The 17,705-nt window shown below is 42.8% G+C and overlaps 1 protein-coding gene across 6 annotated transcripts in view; it reads right to left on the bottom strand.

The window, feature by feature from the left end:
* The window catches only part of klf12b (Kruppel like factor 12b), a 246,205-nt gene that overhangs the window by 121,031 nt on the left and 107,469 nt on the right, over positions 1–17,705 (bottom strand). For 5 of the 6 annotated variants that reach the window (XM_078545980.1, XM_078545983.1, XM_078545984.1 and 2 more), the window contains one exon: positions 9,919–10,017. The exons of the other annotated variant lie outside the window; for it this stretch is intronic. In XM_078545980.1, the coding sequence (XP_078402106.1) occupies positions 9,919–9,984 (66 nt within the window). In that variant the 5' untranslated portion in view covers positions 9,985–10,017. The remainder of the gene's footprint in view (positions 1–9,918; positions 10,018–17,705) is intronic. 6 annotated transcript variants of the gene reach the window in all.

The following is a 17,705-nucleotide window of genomic DNA, read 5'->3' as shown; positions in this document are numbered from 1 at the left end:
ACAGAAATTTCTAAAATGGTAAACAATACCCATACTATAATTTTTTAGATAGTTGGAAAGGTTTGTTTTAACAGGATGCAGTTTATCATTTAACTCCTTACCTGTATAAGCACAAGTCCTGACCCATTCCGAAATTTCACTGAATATTTATAAAGTAGAATATTGAAAATATCGCCTAGTTAAATAATACTATTTTGCTTTTTAAAGTACTTATTTTGCAAAACTGAAACTGGATACAATCTATTACATTTTTTGATTTGAAAATTATTTTGCAAAATTCACACTATCCAATATAAATAACACAAAAACGTGGGAATTTGAAGCTGAATCAATAGAATTATTAGGCCATTTAAATTAATTAACTTTGAATGGAGAGTAGATTGTAGGGTGTCAGTCATAGAGAAGAATTTTAACCCCCCCAAAACTGGTGGGCTTGTGGCAGGTAGAATATAAACTTTTAAAAAATCTCAAATCCCAAATCCAATCTGCCTCCAACCCACCTACTTCTGGTTTTAATGGAAGTGCGAGGGGGTGGGGGGAGATTCGCTCATTTAAATATTTTAATGAAGCTGCATCTCGCAGATTTCATTTCCATTTTTGGGTTACACCTTAGTAGGACGGGTTTCTGGGGCTCAGGATACCCAGCAGCTAAAGGGAGGTGAGGACTGCATGGAAAAGATACATGCCTTTCCAGCACTGCTTGTGGGTCAAGAGGAGCAAGAGTGCTTCTTCACCCTCATCCACATCCCCTACCCCCAGCTCACCAAGCTAGTTTGGGCTGATTAAATTACAAGGTTCCCACTGGCCCCATTTAAGGCAACAGCAATTTTCGACACGATGGAAAAGTTATAGGCTCTCTTAAGATCAATTTACTTTTTATCTTTAGTCTTTCATGGGATGTTGTCATCGCTGGCAAGACCAGCATTTGTTGCCCATCCCTAATTGCCCTTGAACTGAATGGCTTGCTAGGCCATTTCAGGGGGCGGTTAAGAGGCAACCACCTTGCTGTGGGTCTGGAGTCACATGTAGGCCGGTGCAGGTAAGGACAGCAGATTTCCCGTCCCTAAAGGGAGGACATTAGTCAACAAGATGTGTTTTTTTTAATGGCAATCAATGATAGCTTCATGATCACCATTACTAAGACTAGCTTCATATTCCAGATTTATTAACTGAAACATCCCCCAGCTGCTGTGGTGGGATTTGAACCCACATCCCCAGAGCATTAACCTGTGTCTTGTGATTACTAGTCCAGCGGACATTACCACTACATCACCATCCCCTCCTATAGCGAGTACAATTAAACTGCTTATTGAAGTTTTGATTTGTCTGGAGATATTGCTTTAAGAGATTGGGATTTGTCTGGAAATAGAGCTTTAAGGGACTAATGTACACAAACTAATTAAAAACCATTGATTGCAGATAAAACCTCTGCTATTTTTGATCTGTCATTATGTTGGCCGGCTTTAACACAAAACCTTTCCACGTTTTGACCTGATTACATCATCTTCCAGGAAAGAAAGCATTTCAAGCAATATCCAACAGCTCAGGTTGAAGTGTTACATATCTTCATTTTCTTTAGTTAAACTCTATGCTCTTAGACATAACACTGCTATCCAACACTGCAGCCAAACACTGATCTCAGTCTGGGTCATCAGCATTCTCTAGCTGGCTCTGAAACTTAGCCAGACTCAATAAGAATCTAAAAAAGAATGACTCATGCTGCCTGAGAGCAAAATTACAAATATAAACCTGCCTGAATAGACAGGGTAGATAACAGGCAAGATGCTTGAGGAACCTAGAGCCAAGCGACGTAATTTCAAAATAAAGAGGAAGCCACTTAGTGCTGAGATGAGAAGAAATCTTTTTACTCAGAGGGTTGTGAACCTTTGGAAATTCTCTACCCCGGAAGGGATGTGGAAGCTCAGAATGTTTAAAGCAGAGATCGACAGATTTCTAAACGCCAATGATGAAAAGGAATATGGGGATAGTATGGGAAAAAGGCATTGAAGTGGATCATCAACCATGATCGTCGGGCTGAATGGCCTCCTCCCGCCAAGTTCCGATGAAAAATATTGCTAAAGGCAAACATTTTGTTTAATGAAATCTCTACAGATTAAAGCTATGCTCAAAAAATACTTGACAACTGAGTCAAGAGGAGCAATTTTAACATTGGGCTATGGTTCAAATTGGATAATATTGGATTAGCCCCCTTTACCCCCCACCCAACCCCACCCAACCCCTGCAAAGAGCACACCCAATTATTGTAGACAGTGGAAGAGAAAATGAGGCAGGATACTTCATGGGCAGACAATTCGATATTGCACTTTAAATAAAGGCACCCAAAGGAGGCATGTAAGTAGAAATAAAATTCCATCTACACTGAGTTTTTAAAAAAATATAATCCTTTGGTCAAAAATAAAATTACAATGGAATAAAGTTTGAATACTGGAGTGAATATAGGAACAAGAGTAGGTCTTTTAGCCCATCAAAGCCTGTTCTTCAATGCAATTATGGCTGATTTGCAACCTAACTCCATTTACCCACCTTTGTCCCATGTCCCCTAATTCCTTTGGCTAACAAAAATCTATCAATCTCAGTTTTAAAATTAACAATTGATCCAGCATCATTTGCCCTTTCCAGAGGAGCGTTCCAAACTTTACCACCTCTTGCACAAAGAAATGTTTCCTTAATTTCATTCCTGAAAGATATGGCTTTAATTTTGTGACTATACCCAACTCCTAAACTCCCCACCTAAAGGAAATAGTGTTATGAGCTCCATAAAGACAGATAACTTTTAAAGAGGTTCAAGCTTCTATTTATTAGCTCAAAGAATGACACAAAGATTTCATGTTTTAAAACTTTTACTGTAACAAATAATTCATAAAAATCACTAAGATAAAAGCAAAATACTGCGGATGCAACTGAAAATGCTGGAAAAACTCAGCAGGTCTGACAGCATCTGTGGAGCGAGAAAGGGTTAATGTTTCGAGTCTGTATGACTCTTCTTCAGAGCTCTGAAGACTTGCATACAGACTTGAAATGTTAACTCTGTTTCTCTCCCCACAGATGCTGTCAGACCTGCTGAGTTTTTCTAGCATTTTCTGTTTTCCATTTATAATAAAAAACACTATTGGCTAAACCCTATTTTCTTTTTCTTAGGCAATTTATACTTTAAACTATGGAAAATGACGTTCCCCTTTTATACTCAACACCCATTGCACTCTCCACTGAATTACAGTCCTTCAAGTAAACAGTCCACAGTAGCTCCAGCTTCTAATGAGTTTCTGTATTTCTGTCTTGTCGAGTAGTAACTTCAGGTGACCGTCTCCATGTGCTTTCCTCGGTTTTCCGGAGTTCCTTAAATCCGACATTGGCAGTAAAACCTGTTCCGATGATTCTTCTTGCCCCTGGCCATGCCACTACAAATCTCTCATGATCCTTAAATGGCTGCAGGATCCATCTCTTCGACGAGAGACCATCTCCCCACTCCCCGCATCTGGCAGAGGTAGCCAAGCAGCCTTTTCTCCCTGTTCACCACACAGAACCTCTACTGTCTGTCTGTGATATTCATTGATGTGCAAGGAAGCCTGTAACCTAATCTCAAAAATGGCTGCCTCTGCATCTTCCCCATGGCAATGCGCAACATATTAACCTTACATCCAGGTAGAAATGCTAATTAGCTATTCTCAATCCCAACTCCCTTTCATCTTAGAAGTAAATAGACAGTTCACAGCACAACTGTTTACAACCTGACACCAACAACACATTTCTGTAACTTTGGGAGACTCTCAGTCTAATTGTAAACTCAGACTGCTGCCATTGTCTCCAAGCATAAATACCTTGCACTTCCTTTCCAGTAAAAAAATCTAAGCCTTTCTTTGATCTCTAACAATCAAAGCTCCCAGGCTTACCGTCAGATGTAATTCAGAGCAGGTCACATGACCTCCCTCCCCAAATTTAAAAGTACAGTCCCAAAATACAATAATCTTATAAACGTCACAATATAACAATAGTTTCCTTTAAATAAGAAAACATGCACCTGAATTTTGTCCTCGTCAGGTGTGCTCGGCGGGAGTGGGCGGGGCAGTCGCCCGTGATTGGCTTCGCACCACGATTTCACACTGGGCAGGCCAATTATGTCCCGCCCAGCGTGAAACACAAGCGGCAGCCCTCAGCGCTGCCTGTATGGGCAGGGTAGGAGGGAGAGCCGGGCCTAGCGCGCAGTTCACACATGCGCGCGAAAGAGCGCTTCAATCTCCCTGAGGCACGGAGCTGCCTCGGGGAGATTGAAGCGCTTTCAAAAAAAAAATTAATAAATGCAATAAAAATTAAATGACAGGTCCCCTCATGAGATGGGATATGTTTTTAATGTCAAAATAAAGGTTTTATTTAATTAGTATTAGCTTTAGGAAACCTCATCCCGCTCGTGGATGAGGTTTGCTAAAAAACGTAAAGGTCTCTTGGCCTTTCTGCCTGCCCGCCAGCCGTTAGGTTGGACAGGCAGCATAAATTTCAAGTTAAATGAGGTCCTTAAAGGCCTTTCAATTATTGGCGATGCACAGCCGACTCTGGTGTGCGCGCGCCGAACGAAATATCGCGCGAGTGCACGATGACATCGGGACGCACACCCGACATCATTGCGCGTCATATTATGTCCCGGTTTGTTGGGCGCACACCCGCACACCAAAGGTAAAATTCAGGCCACGGATACACGCTTCTTATACACCCACATAAACGGGGTTCAAACAATAATCTATCACATCATCGAACCCAATCTTTAAATATGCAAATTGCCTAAAAGAATACAATCCTTTCCCATCAACCAATTGTGTAATTTACAGGAAAGACCATAGGAATAGGATGTTAATTTTGAGAAGTGAAAACCGTTGTACTGCATTCACACACAAATTGCTTTCTTTGAAATTTGAACGAGTGTGCCCAGACTCATATCTAGAATCAAAATGATGATGCAGCAAAGAAACCATGCTTCAAAGACAATTGTGTGAAAATACAGGAACACCTTTGAAGGAAATGAGAAAACGATTGAGAATGTGACCAGGATCTGAATATTTTTATTACCTGTCAACAGGGCAACTGCACAGAATAAAGCTTTTCATTTTAAATTTTCCCAGGCAAATCTATGACCGTCCACATGCTTTTGCTGTGTCAAAGAATTTTGACATTTTGCTTAAGAACTTCAGAAGATTAGAAACATTTTCAGTTCACTGAAGAGCAACTGCTCACATTCTGTCACTGTTGAAGCTGCTGTTTTATTGTACGTTTAGAAGTATAAATCTAATTTCCTGATAGCAACTCTTTGTTCAAATAATCTAGTCATTGGTTCTCGAATCCAACACTGAGTTGTTTCCACGGTTTTCTCTAAATTAATAGTTGTATCATAAATTAATATTAATTGGATTTTTTAGATTTAATATCTGTAGTATTTGAAGAGAAATCACAAGATATGTTTGCCTATGATCATTGCACTTATTCTTATTCACTGAATACTTTTGGCCATCAACTATTGTTTTGTAAAAACAAAAAGCTAAAAGCTACTGCGGATGCTGGAAATCCAAAACAAAAACAGAATTACCTGGAAAAACTCAGCAAGTCTGGCAGCATCGGCGGAGAAGAAATCAGTTAACGTTTCGAGCCTTCATGGCCCTCTCTGCCGAAGGGCCATGAAGGCTCGAAACGTTAACTGATTTCTTCTCCGCCGATGCTGCCAGACTTGCTGAACTATTGTTTTGTATGTTTTTACACTGCATAACGATGATATAGCAAATGTTTTTACCAAGCCAGTGTCAATATTGCCAAACAGCTGTGATGTGAAATGCTATCAAAATAATTGTCTGAATTAGACTGAAATTGAGAGTGCCTTGTGTTGCCTTTCCAGTGTACTTAAACATATATATTCCAGAAACGGAGTCACAAACACACAGGGCAGGATTTTCCTGAGAATCAGATAAAGATTGCAAAAAGAGCAAAGCTTGTTTGCTTTGGGTGAAAATGATTATTTTTCTTACTCCAAAGGTTTTAATTTCTTTTACCTCGAGTTGCCACTAAACTTCCCATACGGAAATGCTTGCGTAATCATGCTTTGGGAAGCGCCTATTGTGGTTTCTCAGGGATTTGAGGGATTATTCGCAGGTTCATCTACAGGTCACCTGCATGATGAGGCTTTACTGAGCTACTGTTGATTTGGCAAAGTGTCTTGGAAGACAGTTGGCCGCGTCCTTGTATGAAGCAGCGAGCAAGGATGTGATTAGTGAATCACTTGCACCACTGCATTCCAAATTGTATTTGGTATTACAAGGGACTTATGTTGACATTATAAAGTTTTAATAACAGTAAAATGTTGACAATCTGTAAATTGCATTTGCAAAAGCGATATTGCAGCCAGTCTAACACCTCTTGCAGTAAGCAAATGTGCTCAAGCCTCTGTGTCAGTTGGTTGTAGGTTAAACTCCTACTCCAGGACTAGAGCAGAACAATCTAGGCTGACACTTCAGTGCAGTACTGAGTGAGTTCTGTACTGTTGGAGGTGCTGTCTTTTGGATTAAATGTTAATCCAAGGCCCTCTCAGGTGGATGTAAAAGATCTTAGGGTGCTATTTCAAAGAAGAGCAGGGTGGGGGTAGGGCACCCTCCCCAGTGTCCCGGCCAATATTTATCCTCAATCAATAAAAACAGTCTATCTGGTCATTATCACATTGTTGTTTGTGGAAGCTTGCTGTGCACAAATTGGCTGCTGCATTTCCTGCATTACAACAGTGACTATGCTTCAAAAGTATTTCATTGGCCTGAAACCAGTTTGGAATGTCCTGTGGTCATGAAAGGCACTATATAAATGCAAGCCTTTCTTTCTTTTCTTTCATTTTTCTAACTGTCAATATGAAGAGTTAAGCAATGGTCCAAAAACACATGGCTGTCAGAAAAATGTTCAATTTGCTGGCATCATCTCTTTTATGTTGGTTGGCATATTGGGTAGCGTATTGATTAATGAACGGTAAGAGAGCCACCATAACTGTTGTGCACTGGGGAAAGACATCCATCTGAATTTGTGATGAGCTTACCAGTGTGAATTCACTTACATTCACTGGCAAATATTGACACACAGGCAGAGTCTTGAAAATACGGGAAGTACACAAGCTAATCAACAAAGAAAAAAAGACGGTGCGAGGGATTGAACACTGCAAGGTAAGAGAACCTTTTATCATGGCAAAAGAGACAAAAAATAGAAAGGCGGAGGAGAATGTTCCAATCACCAAGTTAACAGCTTGAATGAACTGCAAGCATTACACAGAAGTGCAGAATGTGCAGCACAGGCCATTTAGCCCATCTGGTACATGTTGGCGTTTATGCTTTCCCCCCCTGCTTCATCTAAGCTTTTCTCCCTTGTGTGTTTATCTAGCTTCTCCTTAGTTGCATCTATGCTGTTCGCTTCAACTACTCCTTGGGATACCGGTTTTCACACTCTAACCATTCTCTGGGCAAAGAAAAGACTTGCATTATTATAACACCTTTCACGACCACCAGATGTCTCAAAGCGCTTTACAGACAATGAAGTCTTTCTGAAATGTCGTCACTTTGGTAATGCAGGGAACATGGCAGCCAATTTGTGCGCAGTCAACTCCGACAAGCAGAAATGTAATAATGACCAGATAATCTGTTTTAGTGATGTTGATTGAGGGGTAAATATTGACCAACAGACTGGAGACAACTCCCCTGCTCTTCCTCAAAATGGCACTGTGGGATCTTTTACGTCCATTTGAGGGGGTATACGGGTCTCGGTTTCATGCCTCCTCTGATAATGCAGCCCTCGCTCAGCACTACACTGAAGTGTCCACCTTGATTTTTGTGCTAAAGTCCTGGAATGGGACTCAAACCCATAACCTTCTGACTCAAAGGTACGAGTGGTACCAACTGAGAGATGGACTGGCACAATAAGGGAAGGATTTAATGTTTGTGTCAGGGGTCTCACCCACCAGATGGAGAACCAGCTGGAGCCCAGCATCATGATCTTGAAATATTGGACATAAGTGGAATAAACCCACATTGTGTGACATAGAATTCTTTTGTCCGCAATCTCTGTTGACTTTAGCAATTCTGGCCCTGTACAGAAACATGACATTGTCTCTGCCATATTAATAAAATAAACACTGCAAAGCTTGCATTTTAATTTACTTATTCCTTAATTGTAACTCTTTCATTCACCTGTGCCCGCTGACTTACACATCAGCTCCCAGGCCAACAGGCCTCAATTTTAAAATTCCCTTGATCATCCCCCCAAGGCTTTGTTCCTCCCCAACTCTATAACCTCCTCCAGCCCTGTAATCCTCTGAGATACCTGGATTCCTCCAGTTCTAGCTTCTTACACCTCCCCAACCTTGCCGGCTGTGTCTTCAGCTGCAAAGGCCCTAAGCCTGTGAATTTCCTCCCTCAACCTCTCCATCTCTCTGCTTCCCTCTCCTCTATTACGATGCTCCTTGAAACCTACTTCTTTCGAGGGTTTTGCTCGTTGGTCCTAATAGATTTTTGTGTGGCTCGATGTCAAACTTTGCTTGATAACACTCCTGAAGTGCCTTGGGTGTGTTACTACATTAAAATTGCCATACAAATGTAAGTTGTTGATACTGTTACACTCTGCCATAGGACGTTGGCCAGCGTCCTTTACTGTTCCACTGCAAACTATCAACACTAAACCATGATAATAGCAGCAGCCTATTTGATTTGCCCCACACTAACATCATAATTCATGCCCTTGTGGATTTTTTATGAGCCTATCAATTGTTGTATTCTCTAATTATTAATTTCTTTTGGCAAAGGCAGTAAATGTTAACACACATACTATTGAATGCCAATACTGTTGGCTCAGTAAATATTACTGGTGGATCTTCTGTGGTATTGCTTTTACTATGCCCAACGATATGCTGTTTTATCACAACAGCAGTGCTATGCTATGTAACACGCTGTTAAGATGTGACTGTGTTTAGCGCGGCATGTCACTTTAAACACCATTAATAAATACATTGACAACAAAAGCAGCAACTTACATTTATCTAGCACCTTTAGCACAGTAAAACATTCCAAAGCAATACACAGGAACAATTATCAAACAGAATTTGACACCAAGTCACATTAGGAGATATTAGGATGGGGGACCAAAAGCTTAATTAGAGAGGTGGTTTTCAGCATTGTCTTAGAGTGCAGGAAAGAGTTAGAGAGGCATATGGGTTTAGGAAGGGAATTCCAGAGCTTAGGCCCTTGGCTGCTACAGGCTACGGCTATCAAAGAGGGTGCAACTCATACTGGGGATACTTAAGAGACCAGAGTTGATGGAGCAAGTAAAAGGCTAACTACTGTGGCTGAGGAAAGTTTGCAGTTCGGCAGCTGCCGATCTTAATGGTTAGAAGGCAGCGGCAGGAAATTACTGATTTACAGTCTGTAATTTTTTTGAATGCTGTTTTTTCATCGTAGCTTCCCTATTTACTTAGTATTTTTTTTTTACGTTTTATCAACACATATTCATAAATCAGGCGTAAGTGTAAAAGAAGTGTGACACTTTCAAGTGAGTGAGCTGCAAGACTTTTAGATCCAACTTCTTAATCCTAGGTCAAGTCTGAGGGAAATGTCCAGAAAGGAACATTTTTTAAAAAAAACAAGAAAGAAAATCTGTACTCCAGCCAATTTAAAACATACTCCACCAACAGATTTTTCTCAACTTTAGAGTTGGTGATATCATGTTGGCGTGGCTGCACGTTCTCTGGATTTCAGACTACACATCATCAGGGTTGGGGGAGGGGTGAAGATGGATGTGAACTTTGTGGCTCAGGCTGTGAGGAGACTGGCTTCAGAAAGGTCTGGAAATAATTACTGCTATCGGGGAAAAGGGAATTGTCTGGAAACCTCGGCTTACCCCTCGTTCAGATTCCAGAAGCTCTGGTTTGACTCTTGCTGTCGGCATCCCGTCAAGCATTAACATTATGTTCTCAAAGGTGTCTTTGCTGTCCGAGCACTGTGAGGAAGTGAAAAATAGTCATGTGTGAGAGGGCCATTTTGTACTTTCTTCCCTCCCACCACCCCTCACCCCCGCAGCCCAGCAGAGATGTCTAAAACAAATGTCAGTTATTGCAAGCACACAATGATTAAGACTGTTGCAACCCTGGGTTTGCTGCTGGCTTTGCCAGAGTGTCAATAGGCCAACTCGGTGCGCTGGCACGGGCGCCCTAGTTGCTGTGCCTCTTTGCTCTGAGACCCAAGAGGATTTTGCCCTCCTCCAGCTTTGTTTGAAACACAAGCTCCCTATCGGAATCCAGCCAGGGATACGAGAAGTACAAATGCCTCAGGCTACATAACTGACAGACATTGAAGGATGAACGGATGGAGCGGAGCCCCCTTGAAGAAGCATTGCTCAAAGAGAAAGCAGCTGCCTCACATAAAGGTGTCCATGTCGTGCAGAAATGGAACGGTTCTGAGTGAGGAAGAGCTTTGAGAAATGCATGATTAATGAACTGTCGGGAAAAAAAAGTCATAAGCCTTTGGTGATGTTTTTTATCCCCCCCCCCCACTCACCGCCTACAATTACAATTGATTTCACAACAAACGTTTCACAACTCACCATATTCAATCAATTCATCATTCAAATGATCTGAAGAACAGGGCTGCCTTCAATTACAGCTTTTCACTGATAGAAGTGCATCACCTTAAGGGCTTATATAATCAAAGTCAAGTTTACGTATTCAGCTGATCTTTTCCAGTCCATTGTCTTCTGTCGACTTCACCCAGGCATGATTTGGATGAGCTTTGAATTTGTTTTGAACAAGGTCTTTTTGTACCAAATGCCACAGGAGAGCAGAAACCCAAGTTGTCCATTGCCCGAACACCCTGCTAGCCCCTGAATTATACTCTCGGCCCTGCCTTTAACCAAATATTTCCTTCCCTTCCCCGACCCTCCACACCAGTATTCCCACTGGGCTTCTGCTGTAAAATATTCCCAGTTTCCTGGCGCCCAGCACAGAGTAAGAATTTCACTCCTGTAACCATACGGTGCACGTGCAAGTCAATATTTCCCCTGCGTACTGTTCCCAGCAAACGAAAGGAGGAAGAAAGTGCGATAAAAACCGGAATGCTTTCGTTGGATAGCCTGTTGTACTGCTAGATATGAATGAATCATGAGTGTGGACAATGGTTTCCCTGCACACCAATGATAAATAATCACCGTCCATATATACTGACCACTGAAAGTGCCTTCTCACTTCAGAGAAAAGATTTCTCTCATGTGCAGAGCACCTACTCTCCATTCTGCATACACCCCCTTTAATACCGACATGATCAGGAACTTGTCATGTAGGGAAACATAGGCACCAACTTGCAGGTTAGCACAGAAATTTCGACCATGGTCATGCTCGGTTTTGTTTTTAATTCTGCATTATTGATAATCTCTCAGGCTACTTCATCTCATTAGGCCTCCTGTTTTAAATGATTTATTCTCAGGGTGTGAATGTCACGAGCATTTAGCGTCCACCCCAAGTTTGATACAACTGACTAGTTTGCCTGGCCACTTCAGAAAGCAGATAAAGCATCAATCACATGGGTGTGGGACTGGAGTCACATATAGACCAGACCATGGGACAGCAAGATTCTTTCCCTACAGGACATGAGCAAACCCGTTGTTTTTTTTTTAAAACTACAATCCGACAACTTCATGGTCACTTTTAATGATGCCAGCCTTTCCCATCCAGATTTTTTCTGAGTTCAAGTTCTCAGACTGCCCCATGGTGAAGTTTCAACTCACGTTCTCGGAATGATTAGCCCAGGCCTCTGGTTTGCAAGCCCAGTAATACAATCTCTGCCTAGGGATGCAGGGGGGCAAGAGAGATCTCAGGTGACAAACTCAAATTTTTACTCTCCCTCTATAGCAGGCAGTGAGTTCAGCTTTTAACCACGTCAGGCTGGATTAGATTAGAACATGTCTCCCATGAGTGAAAGGATAATGCCCTAACCCAACACAGAGAGGCTGAGTAAATTGGGCCTATATTCTCTGCAGTTTAGAAGAATGAGAGGCGATCCCATTGAAACACACAAGATTCTGAAGGGCTTGAAAGGGCTTGAAAGGGCAGACCCTGAGAAATTGTTTCCGCTCCAGGTCCAGGAATCTAAAACACGGGGGCACAGTCTCAGGATGACGGGCCGATCATTTAGGACTGAGATGAGGAGAAATTACTTCACTCAAAAGGGTTGTGAATCTTTGGAATTCACTACCCCGGAGGGCTGCAGATGATCCATCAGTGAATACTGGGATAGACAGATTTTTGGTCTCTCAGGGAATCGAGGGATATGTGGGGTGGGAGGGAAAGTGGAGCTGAAGCCAAAGATCAGCTGCAATTGTAAGAAATGGTGGAGCAGGCTTGACAGGCTATATAGCCTACTCGTGCTCCTATTTCTAATTGCATGAGAAAATTGCATCCCCAGTGGGCTCAAGCAGCTCATTTAGACTTACAGTGCTCAGGAAAAATGCTTCCCTGTAAGCTCCACCAGCCCTACAACCTTCTGAGATTTCTGAGCATCCCCAATTTTAAAACACTCAATGTTGCCTTTAGCTGTCCAGGCCCTAAGCTCTGGAATTCCTTCCCTAAATCTCTCTGCCTCTCTTTCTTATGTGGCTTGGTGTCAAAATTTTGATATTGTTCCTGTAAAGTGCCTTGGGGATGTCAAAAGCACGACTACATAAAGACAAGTTGTTTTTGTTGACAGACACCAGAATTGAAGTAAATCTACGGTTGTAAAATTACGAACTCTATATCATCTACCCTAGATAGTAAATCAGTTCTTGCTATTAACATTGCAAACACGACCACAGCACTTATCTCAATAATATTTAAAATTAAGTTAATTGTTCAATTTATGAACAGTGCTGAATGAGAATAAATTAGGAACTACGAGATTGATTTTGACTTTGCATAATAGTGTAAAGTGGGTGTTAGTGAATCAGCGGCGCATTGACATCTACCCCAACTTTTATTTCTATTGGGGTCAATGAAAATAAAGTCAGAAGATATGCAAAACAACTCCCGACACAATATCGCCTATTTTAGGCAGCCACCCAATGTCACGGGTTACCCCTATAAACGTGGATGCTGGGTGAGAATATTGGGGTCAGTTACGATGGTCTACATGGCTATGTTAGCCCATGGGATATTGTCCTGGTTCACAGCTGAGCAGTCATCCTCCCTGGGACAGTAAACTCAGGACAAATGGAGGGAAAATCGGAGGGACAAAAGTAAATTTAACACATGTCACCTCACTAAACGTTATACAAGATTTACTTTGGGAGCAACAATTCGGGCATCTGCCACATCTTGTGGCATTTACGATTCCTCCACTGGAGAAAGATACCAGCAATCACTGTGTCTCAGGGCTTTACAGTGAAGTGCAGGATTTTTCATCACATTTGATGCAAAAGTATCTTGCGACGGGAATAGAAAATACACGTTAATGCAATTTTTTACTGACCTGGGGCTTAGATCTCCGAATTTCTCAACCAGCAAGAACTTCACATATTATACATCAGCAAATTTCACTTGCGCACTAATATTTTAAGAATGTACATCCATCTATTTTTCAGAAGTTGTGGAACATTTGAATCAGCAAGATACTTAGAGAATTGTACGGTGGTTAAAATGAGAGGTCCTTGAATCATCTTACTTACCATTCAAGATCAGTGATGCTTGGCATTTGAATGTAGCGATATTAAATCTGTCCAATGCTAACTGTTGCTCAAGAGGGATCAACATGTGCCTCAGATAAGGAAAAATACTTCAACAGCCAGTTACCCAGCAACTTAGCCCTCCAACCCTCTCCTCTTTCACTTGGTCAAAACCTGATAAATTTCTATCATCCTTCAGTTCTGCAGAAAGGTCTTGATCTGAAACGTCAAATTTGTTTCTTTCTCCACTCGTGCTGCCAGACTTAAGTAGTTCCAGCATTTTCCATTTTTATTTCATGTTTCCAGCAGCCCCAGTATTTTGCCTTTGGTAACTAATACATGACCATTAAAGGGGGGCTTCAGTATTCAATAGCTTGGTCAGCAGGCTTGGTAGGAAGGCAGGCTCAGGAGCATCCTTCTATATAAAGGCATTAGGCTCGAATAGGAAGTATTGTGGTAACTCGTTGGCAGGTTTAGCCTAAAATAAAAGCAAAATACTGCAGGTGCTGGAAATTTGAAATAAAAACAGAAACTGCTAGAAATACTCAGCAGGTCAGGCAGCATCTGTGGAGAAAGAAACAAAGTTATCATTTCAGTCGAACATGACTTCTTTAAAATTGAAAGGATGTAGAAATGTAATGTGTTTCATGCTGTTGAAAGGTGGGGGGGGGTGCAGTTAAAAACATAGGGATGGCCTGGGAAAGGGTAGATGGTAGGAGAGAGTAAATGACAAAGATACCATGGAACAAAAGACAAAGGAAGGGGTAATCTGGGAGTGAAAATAATGTGGTAAAAAAAAGCATTGGTTCAGAGTAAGCGTCAATGGCAGAATAATGAAGAGCTCTGTCTGAAAGCAAAAACATGAAAACAAGATACAGACTGGCAATTGGCAAAAGAGAATCTTCACTACAACCATTACCACCCACTTTGTCTTTTGCTCCATGACATCTTTGTAATTTAATCTCTCCTGCCCTCTACACTATCCCAGACCTGAGGCTTGGCTGAGAACCCAGACTCACACAGGTAGGGAGAAGGGAAAATTTTGCCTGATTGACAGCGTTATAATGTTATAAGAAGCTTTTTTTCTGTGATCGTTAGTGTTAATGGCTCAATGTTTATTAGCACAAGATAAAGAAGTGTGAAGTGCTTATAGCTGTTATTATTGATACTCTAAGGGCAGGATTTTCCTCCCATCGGGGGCAAAGTTGATGGGCAGGCGCGTGCGGGCATGCTTCCGATCGGTGCCATTTTACGTGGGCAGGCCAATTAAGGCCCGCCCAGCGTGACGTCTGCACAGAAGCGCTATGGATTCCCAAAATCGAGAGTGCGCTCTTTCGCGCACGCGCATGAAAGAGCACACTCATCTCCCTGAGGCTAAGTGCAGCCTCAGGGAGATCGGCTCTAAATGTGAAAAAGCTAAAAATAGAAAAATAAAATTTCCCTAACATGTCCCCTCATGTGACAATGTCACATGAGTTGGGACATGTCCATAATTTTTACAAAAGCTTTATTAAAATTTTTAAAAACCTACATGAAACCTCATCCCGCCCGTGGATGAGTTTTCATGCTTTTTCTAATTCACGCCGGGGCTCCTGGCCTGCCCGCCAACCTTAGGGTTGGACAGGCAGGTCCTTTAATTACTTAATTGATTCTGTCAATGGCCTCAATTGGCCATTGACAGGTCGGCGCGCATACAGCTGATTTTGCTGAGCCCCCGCCTACCTGAAAATTTAAATGGGGCGCGGTGATGTTGGAGTTCCGCCCAATGTCACCACGCGTCATTTTACATGTTGGTGAGGGGGCCCCGCCCTCCTGGCACCCCCCCCCCGCCCCCCGCTCGCCGATGCGTAAAATCCTGCCCTAAAGGTTTGTTTGATTTTTGACACTTTTATAGGATTGTAGCAACAGCAGTTTCTTAAAAGAAAATTATGATTGGTTGTATTTAAGCAGTTGCACACATGCCATTGTTACTATAGAGTTCACTGGTTCTATACAGGGCATATACTGGATGAATGGGATGAATGGGCATGGAAATGCCATGAATTGGCATGGAGGGCATGAGGGACCATAGGCAGTGGGTGGCGGGGGGGGGGGGGTGTCATAGGTTGATGTGGAGGTATGAGGGGCCCTGGGGTGCAGTTGGGGCATGAGTTGGCATTGGGGTGCATGGGTAAGGCATTTTGATCTAAACTTTCAAAAAGCTCCCAAAACTAGACCATGGCACAGATTTTCACTACATGGCGAAAATCCCAGAAATATCTGGAAGTTCTAAGTCCCGCCTCCGAACATAGTATTTCCTCGCATTGTGGGGGAATAAATGGAGTCAACCTGGTGTTCGCACATGCATGATTAATGGAATTAGCTGGCCATTTACATCACCAGCTGCCTCCACCAAAGAGGGATTTTGGTAGGCCAGGAGTGTAAACCCCGGAGTGTGCAGATTAGACCCGTTAAGAGTTGGTCTGAACTTGGTGGATTCATTTGGAAAGCTAGGGTATCCCTATGGAGAAGTAAGGTACCCCTTTGGATAGCATCCCAGGAGACCTTTGGGAAAGGTAAGGCACCCTTTGGGAGAGGGAAGGCACCCTTTGGAATTGTTAACATTAAACATGATTAGGCATAAGAGTGCATAAACTCATTGGAAATTTCGAAGCTGTCAAAGAGCTGTCAAAATGTCAAAAGAACAATCAAGCTGTCAAAAAACTGTCAAAGCTGTCAAAGAACTGTCAAAGTATACTAGGCGAGTTGGAATGGAGGGGGTAAGGGCAAAGAATGGTGGGTGGAGGATTGGGTTGGCATGTGTTGGTACTAAGTTGGCATAGGGGCTATAAAGGGCCGTGGGGATGTTGGGCGGGGGGGTGGTGTAATGGGGGAATAAGGGGCAATGGGGAGTAGGTGGGGACCATGAAGTGGCACAGGTTAGCAGGGATGGGGCATGGGCAGTGTGTGGGGGTGTGAGGGCTGGAGGCTGTTTTTTATTTTAATCTTTTTTATTAAGTAGTTAAAACAAAGTGCCAGAGCCCAGAGGCAGGCCTTCTGCCCAGCCCACCTCCGCACCCGGCTGCCTGTGCCCTCGTACTGGGAGGCGGCGGGTCCGACTTCTAATCCAGCCCGCCCACCCCCGCCCCGGAACGAAAATCCAACCTGCAGGCAGCCATCTTTAGAGGTCAGGTTTGGAGAGCCGGGAATTCTCCCATCTCTGCGCCCCCAATCCGAGAGCGAAAATCTGGACCTATGGTTCACGACTCCTCTCAGAGGCCGTGAACCACAAGTCAAGGAGAACCTGGCACAAATCCGCGAAAAGTGTGGGGTCTAGGAGATGCCTACCCCTGCAGTGTAGCCGGCCAGGTGGGAGTGCAAGGGGCAGGCTGGACACGTGCACTCTTTCCCACGCCACTGAAAATCAGGGGTGTCGGGATTGGGGGCAGTAATCCCGGAATCGTGTCCCGTCCGCTATTTTTAAATGCACCCGCACCATCCCTGCCTCCGTTCCAATGTGATCGGAGATGTGAAAATCGGGGTCCTGGTCAGAGTGGCTGCTGATGGTAATAGAATTATAAAGAGCGATTTTTTGATTTTGCAGTGGTTAATTTGAATGGTCAGTAAATCATGGTGCCACCTGAATTTCTGACAAGTGATGCCAGCCAACAGGTTTAGTGGGTTAAATAGCCCTCGACACTTACACAGTGTAGGGTGCACTCCAATCAGTGGCAGCAAGTCCCAGGCAGCATTTCCAATCTTGAGTCACATCCGACTTATTTTGAAAAACAAAGTTTGTAATCATGAAGCCACAAATTTAATAGTTGAGCTAAATCAGCTCCTCTCCCTGAAAGTTCAAGAGTTCAAATCTCAAATTTTAACAGCGAACAATTTTGAAGTATTAAAATATTGCACAAATTGATACTCAATTAGTAATTGCACAGGATGGCTGCTCTGGGGAACAAATGGCATTGCTCTGCAGTTGAGGTACTCCTCTGTGGCAGGGTCACCAATTCTTA

The sequence above is a fragment of the Cetorhinus maximus genome, chromosome 7 (genome assembly GCF_964194155.1).
Source record: "Cetorhinus maximus chromosome 7, sCetMax3.hap1.1, whole genome shotgun sequence".
In the NCBI taxonomy this organism is placed as follows: Eukaryota; Metazoa; Chordata; class Chondrichthyes; order Lamniformes; family Cetorhinidae; genus Cetorhinus; species Cetorhinus maximus.
This window is presented reverse-complemented; position numbering and strand designations above follow the sequence as displayed.